Raw genomic sequence first — 21,879 nt, forward strand, 5'->3', positions numbered from 1 at the left:
TTGTCAGGACAGCAAATTCATATAGAGCACTAAACCATGCTAAAGAACAGACCCGTATGAAATTCTCTTGTTGTCCTGTCAAATTTGTCATGAACTAGTTCAGGTCAAAGGCTATATTTGGGGGTAGAACTTGGTAGTAATAGAAGGTCAGAGTGAATGGATATTCTAATTTTTCCCTATGACCATACTCTCAGAGGCAGCATTTAATAGCGCCTATTTTAGAAGAACCCCGCCCCCAACATGTTAATGTGTAAAACTAGATATAAGGCATACATACGCACACATCAATTTAAAAATAACATCAAGTAATCACCAGGCTGAAATTGGTACCTAATTTATATCATTAAATGTAGGTTTCATAAGACTTTTGGGACTGTCATACCAAAGTGTCCATAGCTTTTCAATGAAGCTATATTTTTAATTATAGTTGATTTATTTTCTTCTACTCCTTTTTGCCACTTAAGGTTGCTGATGCTTAGTTTTCAGTGCCATTTTCCAGATAATTGATGCTACCTAACTGTCTCAAAGCTGCTAAACTGAACAAGTAGAAAGAAAGCAATAAACCCAACCCTAAAGCACAATTGCAAAGCACCTAATAATGGATGAGATGAACTGTAAGTAAAGTACCCACCTGCAGAGTGCTAAGAAGTTCATGTAGATGAACAATACTCTGGATAACTTGCTGCAAGAAAAACGAACAAAAAACAGAAAAACTGACTTCAGGACTTTGCCGGATTTCAGAACGACTCATAATACTGTGGGGTTTTTTTTTTTTTTAATGAGAAAACCATTTCTTAAAAATATCACGCTGTGCCTCCATATTTTGTGAAACCTCTCGAGAGCTCAAGCATGAATCCTAATACAGATTTTTTTTTCCCCCCCTGGGAACACGCTTTCCATCTTTTATTTGATTTACAACAGTTACCTGTGGGTGACTAATTTCTCTTAGTTCAACCCATTCTACTATCATGTGTATTTCTTTCTTTTTCTTTTTTTTTTTTTAAAAGTGAGGCAATTGGGGTTAAGTGACTTGCCCAGGGTCACACAGCTAGTAAGTGTTAAGTGTCTGAGGTCGAATTTGAACTCAGGTACTCCTGACTCCAGGGCCGGTGCTCTATCCACTGTGCCATCTAGCTGCCCCTCAGATTTTAATTTTCTAAAAAAATTTGACACAAAGTTTTTGAGCACTGTTACACTAACCTCATTTTCTACATAAACTCTGTGGTTTTTTTTGTACCATTTTGCAGAGAGGTGCTTTTCGGGAATGCTGTATTATAGTAGAACTTCCTGTATATAGCTTACTCCTTAATTGCCTGGTAAATAGTCCTTTTCTTATCTCAGTTGTATCAAATGAATGTTAAGGCAACAGGCTTACAAGAAGTTCTGACTCTAGCAGTCAGTCCCTCAGGTAGTGACTAGAGGTGACCTATGTATTCCAAGGTTCATTCCATTTTGAAATAAAATATTTATGAGAGTTCCTCCTTCAGGCCACTGCAGTTTTTGTATCCTTGTGGACTTAGGGCAATCACTTACAGTATTCCTTACTGAGGAACAGCTCATTTCTTTGAAATGTGGCACACAAAATGGAAAACTCATCAAGTATTCAAGTATGACATACTTGAAAAGCTTGAAACACAAAGAACACTCCTCAAAAGCAAGCACACATGTGATATGGTGGAAAGAACACTGGATTTGTGAGGAGTAGATCTGATTTTGAATCCCAGCTCTACCAATTACTATGTTGTCATTTTGGGCAAGTCAAATGACCTCTCTAGGCTTTAGTTTCTTCATATGAACAAAGGAAGGGATTGAACTGGGTGCTCTCCAAAGTTCTGTGTCTCCCTCCCACCTCTCTGTTCTAAATCCTGTAAAATATATCCCAATACTGTGCTTTTTCCCTTCAAGAGCCAAATATTTATAGAGGAAAAATGGAGTTTGAAGGGTAAGAACATCTGCAAGGACCACCATTGCCCTGAAGGATCAAGAGAGCTTGGATCTTAAGAGATGTGATTAAGCACAAATGAAAAGAAATAGTATCCAAATAAGAATTCTTACTTGAGAGAAAGTGGGGCTGCTTCATATTTTTAAATATATTATTAATGAAAAAGGTGCACTAAAATAACTCTTCCCTACTTCCCCCTTCCCCTTCAATAGACATACAAACCCTAAACTTAGGCTTTTTGTAGGATAAAAAGTTTAACTTAATTCAAACTCTCAGTATCTCAGATTTTTATTTCTAACAGTAGGTTTGTGAGCTAGCCTTTGGTCTGAGGAAAAACCATTAAGTAAACTTCATATACCTGTCACTTAAAAAGATCTGATAACAAGTAAGTGGCCTCTCTAGAACAAAGGTAGCATTTTCCACCTAGGCTTCCTGCTAGATGCTAATGGGGTATTACTGATGCTAGGCTGAGGATAGGGAAGGGGTTGCTACAAAAAAGGTAAAGTAAAATTAATTTCTAGAATGACTATTTACATGCTACAAATTTAAGAATTATAGCGAGAAATGTATATTTACACATGGTAAATACAACAAATGAAAAAAGAGGATATTTTTAAACCTAACAAGAAAAATGTATACTGTTTTTAAAAAAAAGTGCAGAACATCCTTACCTCGCTGTTTCTTTTCAACACAAATACCACATTAGCATTTCCACCCTATAAAAATAAAAGAAAACAAAACAAAATGTACTTTTTCAATGAAGAAACAGATTTTAAAAATCACGATCAACATATTTTAAGGCTAATCAGATGATGGCTTCTATTTTTCTTTCAGTAAAGTGAGAACTATTGTTGCCTCTATTTGGAGAGTATGTTCTACTTAGAAGAAAATCTGGTATCACATTGAGGTTGAACTGAAACTGATCTGCAATGCTGAGAAGTGAGGGCTGCCACAGAGGATTTTCAATGTGATTCTTCTTGACACACAGGTTTTAAGGAAAAACATAGGGCTTGGGATGGTTATCATTTATGCCAAGCCAGAAAAATGTGGTGAAAGTGACCAATAAAATTATTTAAAAGTTGGGAGTAGTCAAAATGTTTATATTCTAAATTGATTTTACTCTTCAAAAAGGATTACTATTATGGTAAAAATCCAGTTTCCAGAACCCATGGCTTAGAGGCAAAGGTCAAGGAAGAAATATAGTTTCATTACATGGGAATACCTTTTTCAAACCACTATCTGACTCTGTCCTCCGAAGATCTTGGCCATCATCTCCGTCTTCCTTCTCACCACCACCTTAATAAATAAAGTAAAATTACTGACAAGGGAAATGGAACTTGCTAATCCATCATAGACTATAGAACAAACTGTAATAAAACTTTATCAATAGCATATAAGGGAAACCATTTAATGGAAGGTAGTAAATTATTCTTCCTAATGCCAATAAACTGGAAGGAGGAATGAAATTGGGGAATATATAAAAATAACAGTGTTTCCCTTCTAGCCTCTGCCAGGCAGGAGACCACCAAGAAAATCCCTTTTATCCTGGGGCCAAGTAGAACTGACAAGAGGTACTAACTATAGTTAGGGGTGGAGAGAGGGAAAAGGGAAGAAAAGAGTTGTTTTTTTTTTTAACCTATTGTTTGTCCCTCATTCTCTAATAGGACCATGGCAGATGTCGACTTGCAATGAATTGGATTTAAGTGAGGAACGGGCTATGCAAAATAACCAGCCTTACTCTCTCCTCCACAGCCATCTGGGTCCAGTGGCAAGATATATTATCAGGACAACTGGAGATGGCCCCAAATGCAAACCTAGCTACCTTTCAGAGATGTGAATGTAATCCCCAAATATGGTCCTGTCATCAGCTGGGGTCTGAGCCTTACTGTCTGTCCCCTCTGCTACTCTTCAACTTAATATTATAAAATGAGGCATCTCTTTCACAATTAAGCGTGTCATTTTATTTAGAAATATGAGAAGCTGCAATTCCTCCTAATGTGTATAAACCCAAAGTATCATATCATGTTGGTTTTAGGATATTTGGAAATACCATGATATGAAGTACTGATGTAGATGGGCAGACTACTTTATTTTTTGATAGATTTATGGCTTGAGTCAAATCAATGATTTTGCCTATGTTGTTTTTGTTCATGAGAACAAAAAATACGGGAATCTCTTAGAAGAGAGGAGTCCCAACAATATCCAGGAGTTGGCAAAGTACTTTCATCACATGAATCTTTGTAGTATTGCTAAAATCCAATCAATGGCTCTGTAATTATCTACTCAGAGTAAATACATCTTTCTCCCAAAGTCAAAGATGATGGAGATCAGTTCCAGGACATGGTGAGGATGGGTATGGGGGAAGCCTGAAGACATGAGGTGTTCTCTGAGCTTTTTCCTGAAAAATCTCTTTATCTTATCTGTCATTCAAGGTCCTAGATTGTGCTGAATTTTGTATGACAAGGGAGGGGGAAGGGGGGAGAGGGAGGAGAAAAAGTAAGGAAACAGGTTTCATATACTAATTTCTGTCACGTTATCTGCATAAAAGTCAGATGCCAAAGATTTTAATTCAATATTAAGACCAGGATAAAAAGTGTCAGGGAGAGACACAACACAGAAATGAAAACTCACTTAATCAAAGGATATATGTGGGCATAGGTGAATATGCACAAACATGCATGTATACTCTGTGGCTCTTTCCAGCATACATATATACATACATAGACACATGCATACAGGCAGTCCCCAACTTATGACCAGGTTGTGTTCCAAAAATTTCATTTGTAATTCATTTGTATTTAGGATTCAGAACACATTTTCCCACGGAAACAATGTTGAAGATTGTGATCAGATTCCCAGGCTAGCCCACAAAAATCCTATTTAAGCTATAATGTAGCTAAACTATAGTGCTAATATAGTACTAGCCTGAATTCTGGGTCCTGGGAGCAGGGGGCCATGACAGTGCGTTAGAAGGAGAAGTGTTTCCTCCCCCTTTCTTGGGTGCAGGGCTGGCCCTAGGCAAAATTTTGAAATAGGCGAAGTTTGTTTTTGGTACCCTCCCATCTCCCTTTCTATATCCCTCTCCCATCTCTTAAATGTCCCTCTCTTCTCAGGCTCTCAGTGGTCAAATGCTGCCTTAAGGCTCCCACTGTGGAATATCCCCACCTCCCCAGGTCTGCCCCACAAAGCACTCTATTTCTCAAAACTTTCTACCTTCCTTCTTTCCCAAGTTCTAACTTTCACGTCAGTGTAACTAAGTAGGTGCTAGAAAGAAAACAGCTGGATCAAACTAATTTATACTAATATCTGAAAGCATGGCAGAATTACCACCCGTCCCCGCTTCTCAGAAATTTGTTCACCCAAATAAATATATTTAATTGGCAGAATTTCCAGTTCTTGTAATAAAGTAAAATGAAAGACTATACAAGCTACTTTGTGGTAGAAAGGTCACCCATCTGCCTAGGAGACCAGCACCTGTAAACTGGTTTTTATAGCTTTTCACCTTCTTTTACTTATGAGTACTGTATGATATTCTTTACTAGCACTGAGACTTTTGTTCCCATCTCACTAATAAGAGGGGGCTCCAGCCATGGGAAGGGAGCTGTGGATGCACAAACAGGGCCAGTTCCAGCTGGTATGAACTATAAATTAGGTGTGTACTAGGTGGGGGACTGCCTGTATAGGAACATAAACTCAAACACACCTACCTTTTGAGGCATTCATCTGGTGACTGTCAAATCCTCCAAAGGTTTCTGCTCTCCGAGGTAAAGAAACCGGACTGACTATTCCTCCTTCCTGCTCTGTGGTTGTGCTACTGACGGACTGTCCAAGTGTGCCCCCGAGGCTGCCACTCACCAAGCCCTGTAGCATCTCCACTAAAAAATGAAAAGGGGCATGATAAAGTTCATCACTGATAGAGAAGAAAAAAAAAAACCACGGAAGCTAATGAAGACAAGGAGCATAAAGAAGGGTCTAACAGAGAGGGTTGAGCAGACTTTTCTTCTTCTCACACTCAGAGGATCTGCTGGATATACCATCCCCCATCTCCAAGCCTTTGTACTGACCATTCCCCGCACCTTTACACTTCTATCTTACCAGACTGACAAAGGGGTCTGTGACAAAGTTAAGAACCCCTGCTCTATATAAAGCCTGCTAGCACCCTCCCCACCAAAATCACTTTCTATTTTGCATGTAAATACATATAAATGCATACATATATATGTATGTGTATATACACACACACATCTAGCTATCTACATATATCTCTATCTATCTATCTATCTATCTATCTATCTATCTATCTATCTATCTATCTATCTATCTATCTGTCTGGTATCTAGCACAGAGTAGGTACCTAATAAATATTTATATATATATAACCTAAGAAATTTGTAGAGTACAGAACATAAGCCATATAAGTCAATGCCAGAGAGAATGAAGGGACGGAGAATGATGAGTGTCAGCCACCTACCCTCACTTATTGCACTTTTCATGATGGGCCCTCCTTTGGGAACCTCTTCAGTGTTGGACCTGAATAGTATCCTGGAGCTGTGAGTTGGTGAACTGTCTTCTGATAAGGGTGTACTGCAGTCTGTCATGTCTCGGAAAATCATCTCCTTTTCCTCCAAAAGAGTTAAGATCTGCTGATCTTTCTGCTGGAGTTGCTCTGCAGGATGGACAAAGGGACCAATTCTGAGTAAAAGCCAAAGTCTGCAAACTGAAGTTTATTTGAGACACGAGTGCCACCTGGTGGTACTTTGCGGAAAAGGAATGGACCAGTCAGGAACCATAACCTATTCTTGAGCAACCTGGTCATCTTCAGTTACATGAACTTGTCAAGGTCAGAAGTCCAAAGAGGCAAGTAACATAAGACACCCCAGTTTTTTCTTATGTAAGGGTAAGTCTTTGACTATGGCCTCAGATAAAACTGGACAGACTGCACATGACTTTACTATTTCTTTATTCCTTTTTGTATGTTTCTTATTTTCTGAATAAAACAGGATGGTTTTGTCTAAAACTTGTCTACATAGGGATTGCCATACATGGACCTTGCATCTGTTTGACTCTGGACCCAAGTTCCATCTGAAGTATCTTTCAACGTCATTTAAAATACTGACTACCAGTGTATAGCCCTAGAACTGGCAGTAAAATATGTTATTCTGTCTATCAGGACTCTTTCGTTTCCAAAACAGCTCACTCATTCTGGGTCTCTTGTGAGCAACCAGTACTGGATAAGCTCTCCGTGACCCTAACACCAAGACACTGACCACTGCACCAAGTCCTACGGCTGGTACTGCATAGATGGTGGTGTTTTCTGAATCAACAGTATTCCTGTTTTCCTTTCTTAGTTCCTATTCAGGTATCTCTAGTCTAGTGCTCCTTTCCATCACCTCCCCTAATAACAACAAAATTAAAAAAAAAAAAACAAGCTACTAAGTAGTGACCTCGTAAGACAAAGGATACCAGCCCACTGCTGCCACAGTTCTTCAGAAGCCTTTCTTAATGTTTAGAGATCATTTTGGCTCCATCCTGGTTTCCCCCATTTACTAAATACATACTGTCCCATATTTAACTGCTGTCTGGGACATTACAGTACAGTGACTAAATAGTTCACAACTTTAGGTATCCATTGTATTCCCTCATGCCTTCAGAAGACACACAGGGCTAATGGAGGGTCCTGACCTCTCTCAATGGCTTTACCTTTTAATTCCCGGGCTTTTGCATCCAACAATTTCTTTTCTTCTTCATTTTCACTGGGGATTCCTTCATCTTCATCTCTGTTCCTTTAAGAACAATAAGAGGATCATAAGCATATGGCATCAGTTACCCTGGTTACTGCCAAGCTAATCATAAAAGACCAGAAAGAAGCATTATGAGGGATAGGAATGATACCATTTGATCTCTAACTTACAGGGCATTGATAGTATCTTGAATGATTTGAATCCAACTGTTTCGTTCCTCTTTAGAGCTGGCATGAACTTCAACCATTTCTGGATCCTTTATTCCCATACTGATCAGGAATAAACCCTTCTCTTCATGGGCCACTTCTCGTACAATCAACTTCTTTAACGAGATCACTGTTGATTTCTGGTCCTTGAAAAGGGGAGCAATAAAAAAATGGGAGTAAAAAAAGGCATTCAAAGTACAACTTTTAGGTACAGTTGTGAACTACATCAAGACCTTACTGCTATCCTTAATGTATTTATTTGGTTTCATACATACAAAAAAGTTAGTATCTTCAAGGGAAAGGTCTCTTACTCACAAGTAAATTACAGTTTGACCAAAGAGAAAATACTGTCAATGATGAAATAATATAGGATTAGAAAATTTTCAGTAATTTTTTATATGACAAATCCTCCCAGGAAGACACATAATGACTTTGGTCAGTGGTTTCATAAATTAATTTGATTTGTGTGGACAGGTGTAGAACAATTCAGTGATAGGGTCTTCCCACCCCCCAACCCCCACCCAAGATGCAATTACCAAGTGCCCAAGACGCTAAAGTCAGTAATTTGTAAGAGAATAGCTTCAGATTACATTTTTCCCTAGAAAATTTGATGAGTGTTTAAAAATCTAAATAGGGGGCAGCTAGGTGACGCAGTGGATAGAGCACTGGCCCTGGAGTCAGGAGTACCTGAGTTCAAACCCGGCCTCAGACATTTAATACTTACTAGCTGTGTGACCCTGGGCAAGTCACTTAACCCCAATTGCCTCACTAAAAAAAAAAATTAAAAAAAAAAAGCTAAATAAAAAGATACAAAAATATGTCCTGGACAAATTAATTTGAAGGGGTGGGAAGCAATACAGTGTGAACAGTCAATACCTAATAAGGCTGAAAAACAGTACATTAGAACAAGCACATAGGTAAAGAAAGTATTTTCAGCTTACCAGTGATGCAAAGACATACTTCTGGTCTTTTTCTTGAAGGAAAGCCAGAATGTCAGTGAGTAGAACTGCCTGGACCTCTAAAGTGCATGTGAGGAGAAGAGAAACAGAAAACAGCCATTTAAGAGCTAAGCATTGTCACACAAGTCTAGGAAAGTTCATTTAGCAACATATTCTAGGGCTATGAATGACCTGACATAATTTATTTGAGGATTCTAATTTCTCTAGGACACAGGTTTAATATTTGCTTCTTAAGGACATATTTAAAAGGTTTCCTTGGTTGAAAAGGCTCTGGTACTGGAGTAAATCTAGAAAATGACATTGGCAAGTGCATTCTAAAAAGGATCATGATGGTATTAAACACATTTGAAATATCAGCGATAGGCTACTAAGTATCTATGTTGTTCATAATGTTGCTCAAAGACAATTTCTTACCAAGGTCTAGACTCTGGCAGCTGGGAAAAGGCGTGGGTTAGAGAAAGGGAATGCTGCCAAAAGATGATGTGTGTGTTGTGTGTGTGTGTGTGTGTGTGTGTGTGTGTGTGTGTACCCAAGTCCAATGAAAGCAAGGCATTCATTCTTCTCTTTCACCCCTCAATGTGCAGTTAATGAGAATAAACAAAGCTCCTTCCAAGATTCGCTCAAATTTAACAAGATTGCAACAAGAATCACAATCTACTATGTCTCTTGCCTCCACTGCAACACTGAGTAACTCAACCTCTGCAGAGAATTCACTGCTCCTTACTTTAAAAAAAAAGAAAGTGCATCTCAGTCTCTCTAACTGGGGCTGTACTTCTTGGGTACAGTAGGTTTCTAGAGTAATTCTACAAACCCATTTTCAAAAGCTCATTCAGTGGCAGGGCCGAAACGTTTAGAGATTTGCTATCTAATGCAGTCTACTGGGATGGTAGCTCACTACAGACTATTACTGCTGGTAAAAGAAAGTATAGAACAGCTTCTTTTTGGAATGGAACTTAAGTCAATATATTACCATATCTTCTCAAGACACAAAGCACCCTATCCCAAGGGACTGGAATCCCATGTCACTATTGTTCTAAATATCTAGAATCCCCTTTTCCTTTCCATGAAATTTAAATGAAAGCAGAGGGAAAAAAAAAGGAGTCAAGACCTCTGGTTCCAAAACTCCTAAAGAGGTCTAATTTTTCAGCCCAGACCACGGTATTTTTCCATGCACAACATCAGTTATGACATATAATGGTGTTTTTCTGGTTTTGTTTAAAAAAAAACCCAGGTGCCAAAAAATCTGAAATACAGGCTTCAACTCCACTGTGTCCTGAGGTTTACATCGTCAATATCAATGGTCTAGAGAAAAACAAACCCAACCTTTATTCTAGAGTGCACAGTACTGGCTGTTCTTGGCATAGGTTGGCTTGGGGAGGAGAATGACTACACATTGCTCTCTCCACTGGAAGTTTTCAGACCTGAAAACCTGACGTCATCTTGCTATTGGCCTGGACATAACTGGAACTCCAGCAGCTGGACTCCATTATTATTTTCCCCCTCTTTGGAAAGAAGAAATACCTTATTTTAAATGAGGGAGAATAAAGTCTTACTCTAAATGGCAACTCTAGGAAAATGGGATTTTAATAGTAGGGTGGGTATTTATAGAATGGCAAAGCTGCCTCCTAGATGTTCCTAAAGTACACAAAGCCACACTGTAATGCACTGGAAAGAATAGAGAACCAAGAGTCAGGAAACAGGGATTCTAGTTTTGACTCTACAAACAACTTGCTGGGTGTCCTTGGCTTGGTGTCCTCTTAACCTCTCTGTGCCTTGGTGGGACAATTAAAATGAAGAATTAGCAGAGACAGTTCCTTCTCGCTTTAAAAGACAACTATTTTCTAATTCTAGACTTGTCAGAATAGAGTTTTTCTAAGATCCTGTCAGCAGAGTGTCCTAATGAATCAAAATACTGTCAGGGAATCTATTACTAGCTTAATGACATTCTCTGTGTATATACTTTCCTACAAAGAAATACTGCTTTCCTTTAAAACTGAAAACAATAGCAATAGCAACATTTGACATTTACAAAGCACTTGAAAATGCAAACCACTTTACAGACATTATATCATTTGAACCTCCCAACAGTCATTCAAAGTAGGTACTACAGTTGTTATGATTCCTCATTTTACAGGTGAAAAAAACTGAGGCTCAGAGACATTAAGTCATTTGTCCAGGGGTCACCCATGACTAATAAATGTCAGAGGCAGGATTTGAACCTAAGCCTTCTTGATTCTGACTCCATAAAGTACAACTTTCAGTCTAAAACAGGATGTGGGTAAAACACCTGGAAACTTAAAAGTGCTCTACAAATGTGTTGTTATTATTATTTAGTTATTTCTCACCACTATGTCCACTGGAGAAATGCAGGTAAGGAATTTCAAGAATCATTTTGGGGGGGGGAGGGAGAGGGCTGGAGCAATGACGGTTAAGTGACTTGCCCAGGGTCACACAGTTAGTAAGTATCAAGTGTCTGAGGTTTGATTTGAACTCAGGTCCTCCTGAATCCAGAGCCAGTGCTTTATCTACTGCACCACCTAGCTGCCCCCAAGAATCATTTTTTATACTTGAAGTTAGTGGGTTTAGAGCATCAGCCAACCTATTTTATATTTGTTTTATTTTTAAGAAAATATGTAATGATTGTGTTTAATCTGCCTTAGCTATTCTCCCACTACACTCACCACTGTGGCTAAAAAAATGGGATATACTCATTATTACCTATGAAGGTTCTCTAAGCTAACAGGCCTACATTTCAAAGATTATATTAAAATCATACAAATAAAATTGATATGTACACACATATATTATTTAGTCTTTGAATATAGTTTTACACACACACACACACACACACACACACACACTTTACAGACAAAGTAAATGTCTCATAACATGGTGACTTGCTATATAACTGAGAAAGCCAAAGACTTTTTTTTGGGAGGAGGAAAACCACATACGGTCCAATATCTACAAGTGAACTATACTTGCTGTTTTGTTTTTATCCTAATGCATAGGTGTCCATGAATGTCTACCAGATATGATCCATATCGAAGAAAAGACAATACAGATCTCTAAAAAGGTGAGTTTTGGGACTTTCCTCTCTTCTTAACACAGTCTGGCTTTGTCAAACATTCAAGCTTTTTGGATGTCTCACCTTTCAACCTCCCTGCTGAATTCCTCAGGAAGAGACTCCCATCTCGAACAAGCTTTTTTCGTTTCAAATCTTCCTTGGCAAACATCTGTCCACTCTTCATCCTCATAATCGACTTGCTGTCTGTCTTGGTGTAAATCTCATTGAGACGGACTTTCTTTTCATAATTTGCAACTTTGCTGTCCACTGCTCCAATAACATCCTTCACCAGGCTCAGGGACTGGGCCAGATCTTCTTGTTCTAAGTCATTTTCTTAGAAAAAGGAGGAGACTGATTATACTTTCTTCCTTTAGGTAAGTAAAAAGAGGGAGAATCCTACCTTCTTAATCCACCATCCACACTCTGATACCCTTTTCACATTTGTATTAACATAGAGTGCTACAAATGTTTACTTTACCTGAGACAATCCAAGGCTCTGTTCTTATGCTTTGATGAATCAAAAAATAACTTTGTTACACTGAAAACATAGTTAATTCTAAAATGGACAGCATACAACAAATAATTTTAGGTGATGAAAAAGGCCAGGTTTCATGTCCATATTTTTAAACTTATCTTTTACCAAATCTTTAGAATTATAACCTCCTCGAGGGTAAGAAATAGTGCCTTTATTTCAGTAATTGAGAACAAGTGACTGTAAGCATGTAATCAATCATAATGAACACGACAGCACCTTTGACTTTAGGAAATGAACTTTCTAACTCTGTTGGAAAAACTAGTGGGAATCCATGATAGAACAGACCCTATAGGCCAATCATGTATAGAGACAGAAATTCAGTTCTTCAGCTACCAAAGAATTTCTGAATTAGATAGAAGTGTATAAACATCCGGTCCTTTTTCTTTCTACCACTCACCTTTACAAGCACACCTAGAGTTAAGTTACCTAGAGAATATGGACGTAAGGTAAAGACAAGACATAAGCTTCTCTTCTAATCAACTAGAGGGCTAAGTCACGATTTCAGTGGCACATGGCTCTACCGGGCATGCTGTAACACAGTAAACACAATCCGCAAGAACAAAAGACAAAGGAAAAAATTACCTTTGGTACACTGTAATATTCTTTGCAACAAAACTGGATATTTGGTAATGCGCTGGGTTACAAGTAAAATGCATTCTGGGATACCCAATCTCCTAACAACTGCACTGCTCATCTTCTTCTGAAAAGGGAAAGAAGGCTACAGTTAACACTGATCAGGCAGAGCCTCTTGTATGTTTTTGATCCCCTGAATTTCAAGCATTCACACACATGCAAAGAAAGAGAAAGTACACACCTTTACAAAGGCCTGAAAGCGCTTATCTTTAGTGTGAAGGTCTTTGAAATAATTCACAGACTGGTTGTGTTGACCACAGAATTTGCCATATGTTTTCTTTAGTCGCTCCGCATTCTCACCTGAAAACTACAGAGGAGAGAACGAACATAACAGTCAGGTGCTGTGGTACATGAGGTACACAGATGCCAGAGAATGAGAAGGTCCCCATCTCATAAATAGAGATCAGAGTCCTTATGTAAAAATCTTCCCATTTGCTTACAGATGCAGCTGAGAAAAGGCTAGTTAGCTCAGCTCAAATACAGCAAACTATCAAGGGCCATGAAAAGTCAACATACATTAGCAGTAAACACAAATTATTTGGGAAACTATGATATTCACTAGGAGGTACTCTGGAGACGCTCAGATTAAGCATTTAGCCATTAAGTGTAGACAAAAGGCAATTAAAGTTAACAGAACTAATTCTCACTCACAAAAGGTTTGTTTATCCTGTCTATCTGAAGCCAACACTTTTAATGACTATCCTAAATGTTTTTCCAAATTTGGACAGAATTAAATGCTCCATTTGAAGACTGAAGCATCTGCTGGGCCAGTTTCTTAGAGGCAGGAGATCTGGATTCGGATCTAACACTTAATGGATGTGAAAAACAAATCATTTCCCTTCTCTGAACCTCAGTGTTCTTATCTGCAAAATGAGCATAATGATACTTGCATTATCTATCTACTTCACAAAGGCTGTCCTAAGGAAAGCACCTGATAAATTTTTAAATTTGTAAATTGCTTGTGGATATGTTATTCATAACAAAAGCTGTCTTAAGTTATTATGTCACTTATGCCAATCATGTTGCTTCCATAGTGTTCAGAAGGTAGAAGGTATGTTTTATAATCTTCATCTGACAGGTGGGTAAATAGAGGTAAAAAGAATTTAAGCAATTTGCTCAAAGTCACCTAAGAAAATCATCTAGGATTGATACTAAGATCACAAAATTTGTTAATTGTCTGCTGCATAGTGGCTGCTCTGATAGGTGCTATAGGTAACAGGTATTAAGAGGTATTAAGACATGGTCCCCTGTCCTTGGGGGCAGCTAGGTAGCATAGTGGATAAGAACAGTGGGCCTGGTACTCAGAAAGACCAAAGTTCAAATCTGACCTCAGATACTTACTGGTTGTGTGATCCCTGGGCAAGTCATTTAACCCCTGTCTGCATAAAACTGGAGAAGGAAATTTTAGTATCCCTGACAAAAAAATCTCCACAGACAGTTGGTCCATGGGTAATGAAGAACCCAATATAACTAAAAGACAACCCTGTCCTCAAGGAGATTATTGAGTAATAGGAAAGAGAAACTAATATCGAATCATAAACAGAGCAAGAGAGTCTTAGAGACATTCTATTTTGTCCAACCTTGCCATTTTACAAGTGAGGAAACTGAGGTCCAAAGAAATTAGATGACAGCTGAAGTCACACAATGAATTTAGTGCCAGAGCTTTATGAAAAATTAAATGATAATATAAGGTGGAGAAAGGAAAGTTAAGCTAGGGTAAACAGGGAAGGCTTCATGTGGTAGATGCTCTTAAACTTGGTCTTATATTTGGATAGGTGGAAAGGAATTAAGAGTGAGTACTCCAGGGAGAAAAAATAAGTAAAAGCACAGACTGGAAAACATAAGGTGTGCATGGGGGACAGATTGGCTTGTCATGTAGCTGGAGAAGAGGGACTACTTGGCTATGGGAAGCTTAGGAAAAGGAAAGAATCAAAGATAACTCAAGATTCCAAAGCCTGTTTGGACACTATTAAAAATAGTTACAAAAATAGGGAGTTGGGTTAAGTAAATCAGTTTCTTATGGAGACAGGTTCAGAAGGAAACTAGTTATGTTGAATTTGAAACAATAGCTTGTTATCAGTTGAAAATGTTTTGACATTGAGAAAAGCGGAACTGAAGATAAGGAGAAAGATTAGGGTATTAAGGTATAGATGCAAGCTTCTTTACAGTGGTGTAAGAGCTGAAGTTATGAGGCTAAGTGAAAGCTGATAGAGATGGGGCATGTTAAAAAGAAGAAAAGCCAAAGACTAAAGTTTGGGGAATATCCCAAAAGTTAAGAGGGCTATGTGGGAAGAATGAAGAGTCAGTCAAGTGACATAGGAAGAATGGAGGCAAGAAGAAAATCACGAAGCAGAAAGAAAACCAGCACTAAAATAAAAGCCAAGGAAGTGAAGAGTTTCAAGGAGGAGGGGCCCAAGGAGGGCAAAGAATGAGAAGAAATCACTGGACTTGGTGATTAGTAGTCTGTTAATGACCTTTGAAAGTGAGGCTCCAGTGGATTTTCTGGGTTGGAAGTCAGAAAATGAGGGGGTAAGCAAGAAAAAAGGCAGTTAGATATGAGCTTTTTCTTGAAGGAATCTGACTACAAAAGAGAGGAAGAAACAGGGCATTGGGTGGGTCAAAGGAAAGCTTTTTTCCCCAATATGAGAAAACTATGACTAAGCAAACAGGAAGGAGCCAGTAGAGAGGCAGAAACTGAAGACAGGAAATCACAACTCCCTGTACACTGTTGGTACTCAATAAATGTCTACTAAATGACAGAAGAAAGAGAGGTGACAGCTAAGGAGGGAAAAGATCCTGGAGGAGGGAGATGATAATAGGATTGAAAACACAGGCACAGGAGTAAAAGTAAGAACTCCTGACTGCTGGTCAGACATCTACTAATTAGCCTTTTCCATGATTAAAAAGTCATGAATAGAGACATGAAGAATAAGGAATATAATGAAGTTCTGGGCATCCATGTTACACAATGAACACGCTCTTACTCAAGCTGTACAAATATTTGTTTTTGGAAAAAAATATGTCTGAAGCAAGCCACCGAATGCATCTTGATGGCAAATAACTTGAAAACAGCAAATGTTTTTAAGGCACGTTCCATATGAAGAAGAATTGTGCTGAATCCACGTTTTTATCTTGAAAATAGTACTAGCCAGACCATATGCCTTGTGAGGCATTTTGTAGACATTTTCTCATTTAGCCTTATAGTTGTATAAGTAAGGTTATAGGCAAATAAAATTTTTGTGGTGGGGTAGAATGGGGAGTGAGAACACCACTTCAATCTTACTCTAGTTTCTATTTTTCTTTACTAGTCTACTTCTTACTACTCACCTGATTCACAAGGACATCGCCTATCCTTTTGATGAGAAAATTCTTTTCACTTTTTTCCACCAGGGATTCCTTCTTTCTTTCCAGAATTCTCTGAAAGAACTGGCTGTGGATACTGAGGAGCTCATCCAAACAAGGGAACAGCTTTTCCACCATTTGCTGCTCAAACAGTAGGTCTGTCATCATTCCTCGGCTATATACATCACTCATGATCTTCAAAGTGCGGAGGTGATGTAATTCTGTCTGCATCAACTCTAGGTAGGGGAAATTAATCTATTAGTCAATCAGTAAATATTTATGTCTTTTTTGTGGAGTGGGGGGGGGAGAATATTTTTTTCTAACTTCTATTTGAACTCCAATTCAATCTTTTCAACATAAGCCATATGAACCCCCGTTCTGCCTCCCCTGTGTGCTCTGGTCTCCCTTTTTTGACTGACAGTGGCTTCAGATGGCAAGTCTATACTGAACTAGAAGTCATCAGATGTTCTCTCTATTGATGGTTCTTAGTGTTAAGCAACTCTAGTTGCCTTGGCTGTTCCTGCATTCTCTCTTGCTGTAGGTTACTGTGTTTCTCTAGGTTCAGTGTTACCTAAAGTAGTTGAAGAATAGAAATTCTACTCCCAAAGCAGTTCTTTCCCTGAAGTCTCTTGCATGAGAACAATAATCTACACAGTTGTAGAAACATCACAAGGGTCTCTCTCAAAAAAAAAAAATAAAAGTTGCAAAGCATAATGAAGGGTCTCACCATAAATCACCTCTTGCCGCTTGACTATATCCTTCTTTTGTTGTTTCAAAAACTTGCTATCTACTATCCGGCTCCAGGATTCTGCCTCCAGCTGTTTGGAATCCATTTCAAAATCTCCCATGAGTTGTCCTTCATTCATATCAGTACCTATTCCCAAAACAGTAGAATTCAATGACTAGAATTAATAGGCTAGGAATGCTTAGAAGTCTGTGTCTGTTTTCCCCTAATGGTGGGACTCCTCTTCCCAAACCCCTAACACTCTGGGTTTTGTTCATCCTTAACATGATGGAATACAGGGAGAGGATAAGGAAGGGGAAAATTTTGGAATAAATTTCCTGGGACTAAAAAAGTACTAATGCATTTCTTGGTATAATTGTAGTCATGGTGTTATCAGAACTTGATTTAAGAGAGGCAGCATCAATAAGTGAATAGTACTTAATCCATTATTTCATTCCTCTTAATTATTTTTAACCTTGTGAAATTACATAAAGGAAAACAGTCCTGGGTACTTCATATGTCCCTGGTAGGGGTTCCCAAATAGCTAAAACTATCCAAGGGAAAAAAAAAAAACATTTGCATTTTGTAGTACCAAAGGCATAATCATCGATAACTTATGTTTGATGGAAAACGAACCCAAAACTAAGAAGCTTCTGATCAGCAATGTAATATAAACAGCTTAATATTTTATGGACATGGCTTCACAGGCCTCTCCAGAATATGGAGAAGGAAGGTTCTTCTTCATCAATACTTGCCTTAACTTCCTGCTTTAGTTAATGGAACACATTTCTATGTCTCTGCAGAGAAAGAAATGTAAACCATATCCTCTTACCCTCATCAGTGAGTGACTCTGTGGACTCATTGACCTTGCTGATTTTATTTAAAGAGTCTGTTGAATGGGACAGGAATTTCCAGGTGTTTGCCATGTTCTCATCATTGCCAACTCTGAGGACAAAAGGAAGCACATACTGTCAAATACTCTTGGCAAAACTAACTTGCTTTCAAAAGTGAATATTTTAAAAAATAACCGTAAAACCATTTCAACTAGCCAAACCAAAAAACCCAACCCACTTTGTATTACTGAAGATAACAAGTCATAAGTGAAATTCACAGCAACATGTAATGGCAGCTACAAACAAGAAAGAAAAAAATGACAAGACAGGAACTGGAGCCTTTCAACTATGCGCCACCCACAACTTTTCGGAGAGGCTCAAGAGTATTTCTCCCCACAGTACCATGAGGTAATTTCTTCCTCTATACTATGTGAGAAATAACTCTCTGCCTGGAACTCACTGTGAACCCATTTCATCTTCATTTTCTACTCCCTGACAACTAAATATTCTGAAACATTTGCTGTAAATATGCTTGCCTTGTATTATTTCTAACCCAAACCAAGAATGGTCATTTGGTAACATGCTCTATCTAAAGACATTTAAAAATCACTGCCCAACAAAACAAATAAAATCTTAAGATTAGAATTTTGAAAAGTAGGCCTCAGGATTCTACTCCAAAGCTGAGAACAGGAAGACTAGCTGGTTGCTTCTACCTCACTCCTCTTGAAAGAAGCTGAGAAGAATATACACAGCATGGGTACATGAATGATAAAGAAAGTGGAGACTTAGAAAGAAGTTTTTAATGTTTAAGTCAAGGAGTTGATCCAAGCTTAGTTCAGCCAAAATCATTACCCTGTGATGGATGTTTGAGCCCTAAATGTGAAATGGCTTATTTTCTTGGTGGGCAGACAGGTAAGCCCTACACATCACAACAACCACCATCACAATCAACCCTGTGCTAATTACTATGCAGCCAAGGCCTGAAATGTCAGTGGAGGCAAAGCTACTTCTGTGGAGGAGTGAGTGCAGCACTTTGTAAAGAGCCAAGCAAAGTGGGAAATCTACCTACAGCTAAGTTTTGGGATTTGGTGATTACTAAATTAGAATCACTCCTCTTCTCCCCCCACCCATATTCATTTACAAAATGAAAATGATCTTTCTATGGACAATGCTCAGAAGAAAACTGCTAGTTATGAAAGTAAATTATTTTCAGATAAAATATGAATATGACATTTTGGAATATTATAGGACCATAGAATAAAAAGCTCTTTTTATTAGACCTAGTGGCCCATATTTTATCCACTATATCTTTTTAGAACTCAAGTTCAAAGAAAGTGCCTCTATCCTATTATGCTGTTTTTTTAAACAAAGGCTTCTTAAATAAAACTATAAACAAAACCAACCCCCGAGCAACTAAATAGCATCAATAACCTAGCATAATTTTAATTCCCTCATTTATCACCACTCGGTAAACATAGCAACCATATACAATTTTGATCACAAAATTCATGGTGAAAACAGGTTATATTCTCCAGGCTATTAGTGATTATATCCAGGTGCCAAATGTGCCATCTGAACTTACCCCGCAATATTCTGTATAGAGACACTTTTGGAAAGTGAGGCACACTGTTGTGACCGCCTGTTAGAGAACAATGGGGCCACAGAGGTCTCATCAGGCACAAGGATTGCAGAACGAGGGCGTTCTTTGGGTTGTGAAGCTAGAAGGAGAATGGAATACTGTATTAGAAGCATCATTTAACCTTTTGGAATGAACTGATCAGAACTTTTTCTTTTCTAAACATTCATTTTTAAATTTTGAGTTCCAAATTCTCTCCTTGCAACCAGACCCTTCCCTCCCCACTGAGAAGGTGAGCATTATGATAGCCATTATACATGTGAAGTCATGCAAAACATTTCCATACTAGCCATATTTTTTTAAAAAGTAAAAAAAAAATAAAGGAAAGAAATATGTTTCGATCTGAACTTAGAGTTCATCAGTTCTCTTGAGGTGGATAATATTTTTTCATCATGAGTCCTTTGGAATTGTCACGAATTGATCAGAGTAGCTAAGCCTTTCACAGCTGTTGACCAGAACTTTTAATGTCTGCCAATGTTTTGCACATACTAAGGGTATTTTAAAACATTTGTTGAAGGAATGATCAGGACCCATACCAAACATTTAAGACCAGCTAGCTATATAAAGATCATCAAATTGTTCCCAAGTCAATAGTAATAAGGATTAAACATTTTTTCAAATATTCCCTAAATTCATGTACTCATGAGGCTGGAATGAACCTGAATGTTACCAGGTCCAACACTGTCACTTTACAGATTAATCAATAAGTATTTATTAAACACCTACTATAGGTCAGGCACATATCTTCCAAGCCATCCAGTCTTGAAATGTGGGAGTCATTTTTGACTATATTTCTTCTTTCCTCTCACATACAATTAGCTGCAAAATCTTGTTGATTCTGTCTCTACCATGTCTCTCACATAGGTCTCTTTTCCTTTCTCCTCCCATTGTAACCATCCCAGCAGCTCCTCTCAATTGGGCTATTATAATAGTCTCCTAATTGGTATCTTGCCTCCCCTTTTTTTCTCTTTCCACTCTATTCTTCATAATACTGCCTGAGCAATCTTCCTAATAAAACTCTGATTATCCTCATCCATGGCATCCCAGCATTTAACAAATCAAGCATTTTCTAGCCTACCTATCTCTATCTTAACACATCCTGCTACCCCCTTCACAGACTTTACATTACAAACTAGATCACACATCATCTTCTCCTGTTCTCCAATACTCCTTTCTCTCCCCTCACTTCCATTTGTTGGCATTTCTCCTTTCCTTCAAGGCCCAATTCAGATCCCAACTCACTTATGAATCTTTCTCTGTGCCCTCTTCCTCTCTCAGCTGGAAATTATTTCTATAGCCTCACATTTCTCACACAGCTTTTCTGGATCGCTCATCTTCACTTAACATATTCTGCTGTGTTTCACTGTTATTTGTACATATGCCTTATCCCACCATTAGACTGTACATTCCTTGAGTGTTGTGTCTATGTCTTATTTCATCTCTGTTTTCCCATATCCTAGCACAGGGCTCGGGGACAGGGTAGGCACTTAGTTAATATTTATGAGGATTCCAATTATAAAAGGACTTAAAAGCCAGAAGGAAGACTCTGGACTTGATATGTTAGTACATAAGGTCACTGAAGATATTTAAGCAAAAGAGTAACATGATAAAGAAGATTACTTTGGCCTCCAGAAAGATAGATTCTTTATGGAGAATTTATGGAAGGCCATGGATAAAAACCACAGAGAATGAGAAAGCACAGATGGGCTGCTTTTTATTCTCCTAATGAGTAAGCCCACATCAATGAGATCATAGATACATCAAACTAAGTCTGGATGGGTTAGAGAAGTGGATGTAGTAATAATGGAGGAGAGTTAAGATGGGGTAGCAATAACCCAAGCATTAAATGAGGACCTGGTGTAGGATGGTTGCAGCAAGGATGGAAAGCACTCAAAAGATATGATATCTTGGAGAAAGATGTAGCATTACAGTGACAATCAGGTTGAAATTGATTCTTAGGGTTATCTGAATTTTTCAAGACCTTTCTGATAAGTCAACAAAATTTTTAAGTGACTAGCAGGTGCTGAGATGAGCACAACACACATGAACCTTGTTTTATATAACAGCCGTAGCACCTGGACAGTTCTATGCCAGTAAAATGTTAGTAAATCACCTATTCTAGATAGGCTAGGGCAGTTTGTTGTCTATAAGAACTGTGAAGAGTGAAGAATTTATATGGATGACTGTAAAATTATCTCCCAATTTACTTATTTTGTAAACCTGAAGCTTCCATAGATGTTTCCCTACATTATGGTTCATTT

The 21,879-nt window shown here is 38.2% G+C and overlaps 1 protein-coding gene across 2 annotated transcripts in view; it reads right to left on the bottom strand.

Moving 5' to 3' along the window:
* AKAP13 (A-kinase anchoring protein 13) overlaps window positions 1-21,879 on the bottom strand; it is a 393,887-nt gene that overhangs the window by 10,957 nt on the left and 361,051 nt on the right. For both annotated transcript variants that reach the window (XM_043982253.1, XM_043982254.1), the window contains 15 exons: window positions 19,565-19,700; window positions 17,982-18,094; window positions 17,153-17,299; window positions 16,411-16,661; window positions 13,265-13,390; window positions 13,033-13,150; window positions 12,000-12,248; window positions 8,831-8,907; window positions 7,854-8,035; window positions 7,643-7,725; window positions 6,414-6,608; window positions 5,650-5,817; window positions 3,165-3,238; window positions 2,614-2,658; window positions 632-682 (listed from right to left, as the gene is read on the bottom strand). In XM_043982253.1, coding sequence (XP_043838188.1) covers window positions 632-682; window positions 2,614-2,658; window positions 3,165-3,238; window positions 5,650-5,817; window positions 6,414-6,608; window positions 7,643-7,725; window positions 7,854-8,035; window positions 8,831-8,907; window positions 12,000-12,248; window positions 13,033-13,150; window positions 13,265-13,390; window positions 16,411-16,661; window positions 17,153-17,299; window positions 17,982-18,094; window positions 19,565-19,700 — 2,015 coding nt within the window. The remainder of the gene's footprint in view (window positions 1-631; window positions 683-2,613; window positions 2,659-3,164; window positions 3,239-5,649; window positions 5,818-6,413; window positions 6,609-7,642; window positions 7,726-7,853; window positions 8,036-8,830; window positions 8,908-11,999; window positions 12,249-13,032; window positions 13,151-13,264; window positions 13,391-16,410; window positions 16,662-17,152; window positions 17,300-17,981; window positions 18,095-19,564; window positions 19,701-21,879) is intronic.

The sequence above is a fragment of the Dromiciops gliroides genome, chromosome 2 (assembly GCF_019393635.1).
Source record: "Dromiciops gliroides isolate mDroGli1 chromosome 2, mDroGli1.pri, whole genome shotgun sequence".
Taxonomy (NCBI): domain Eukaryota; kingdom Metazoa; phylum Chordata; class Mammalia; order Microbiotheria; family Microbiotheriidae; genus Dromiciops; species Dromiciops gliroides.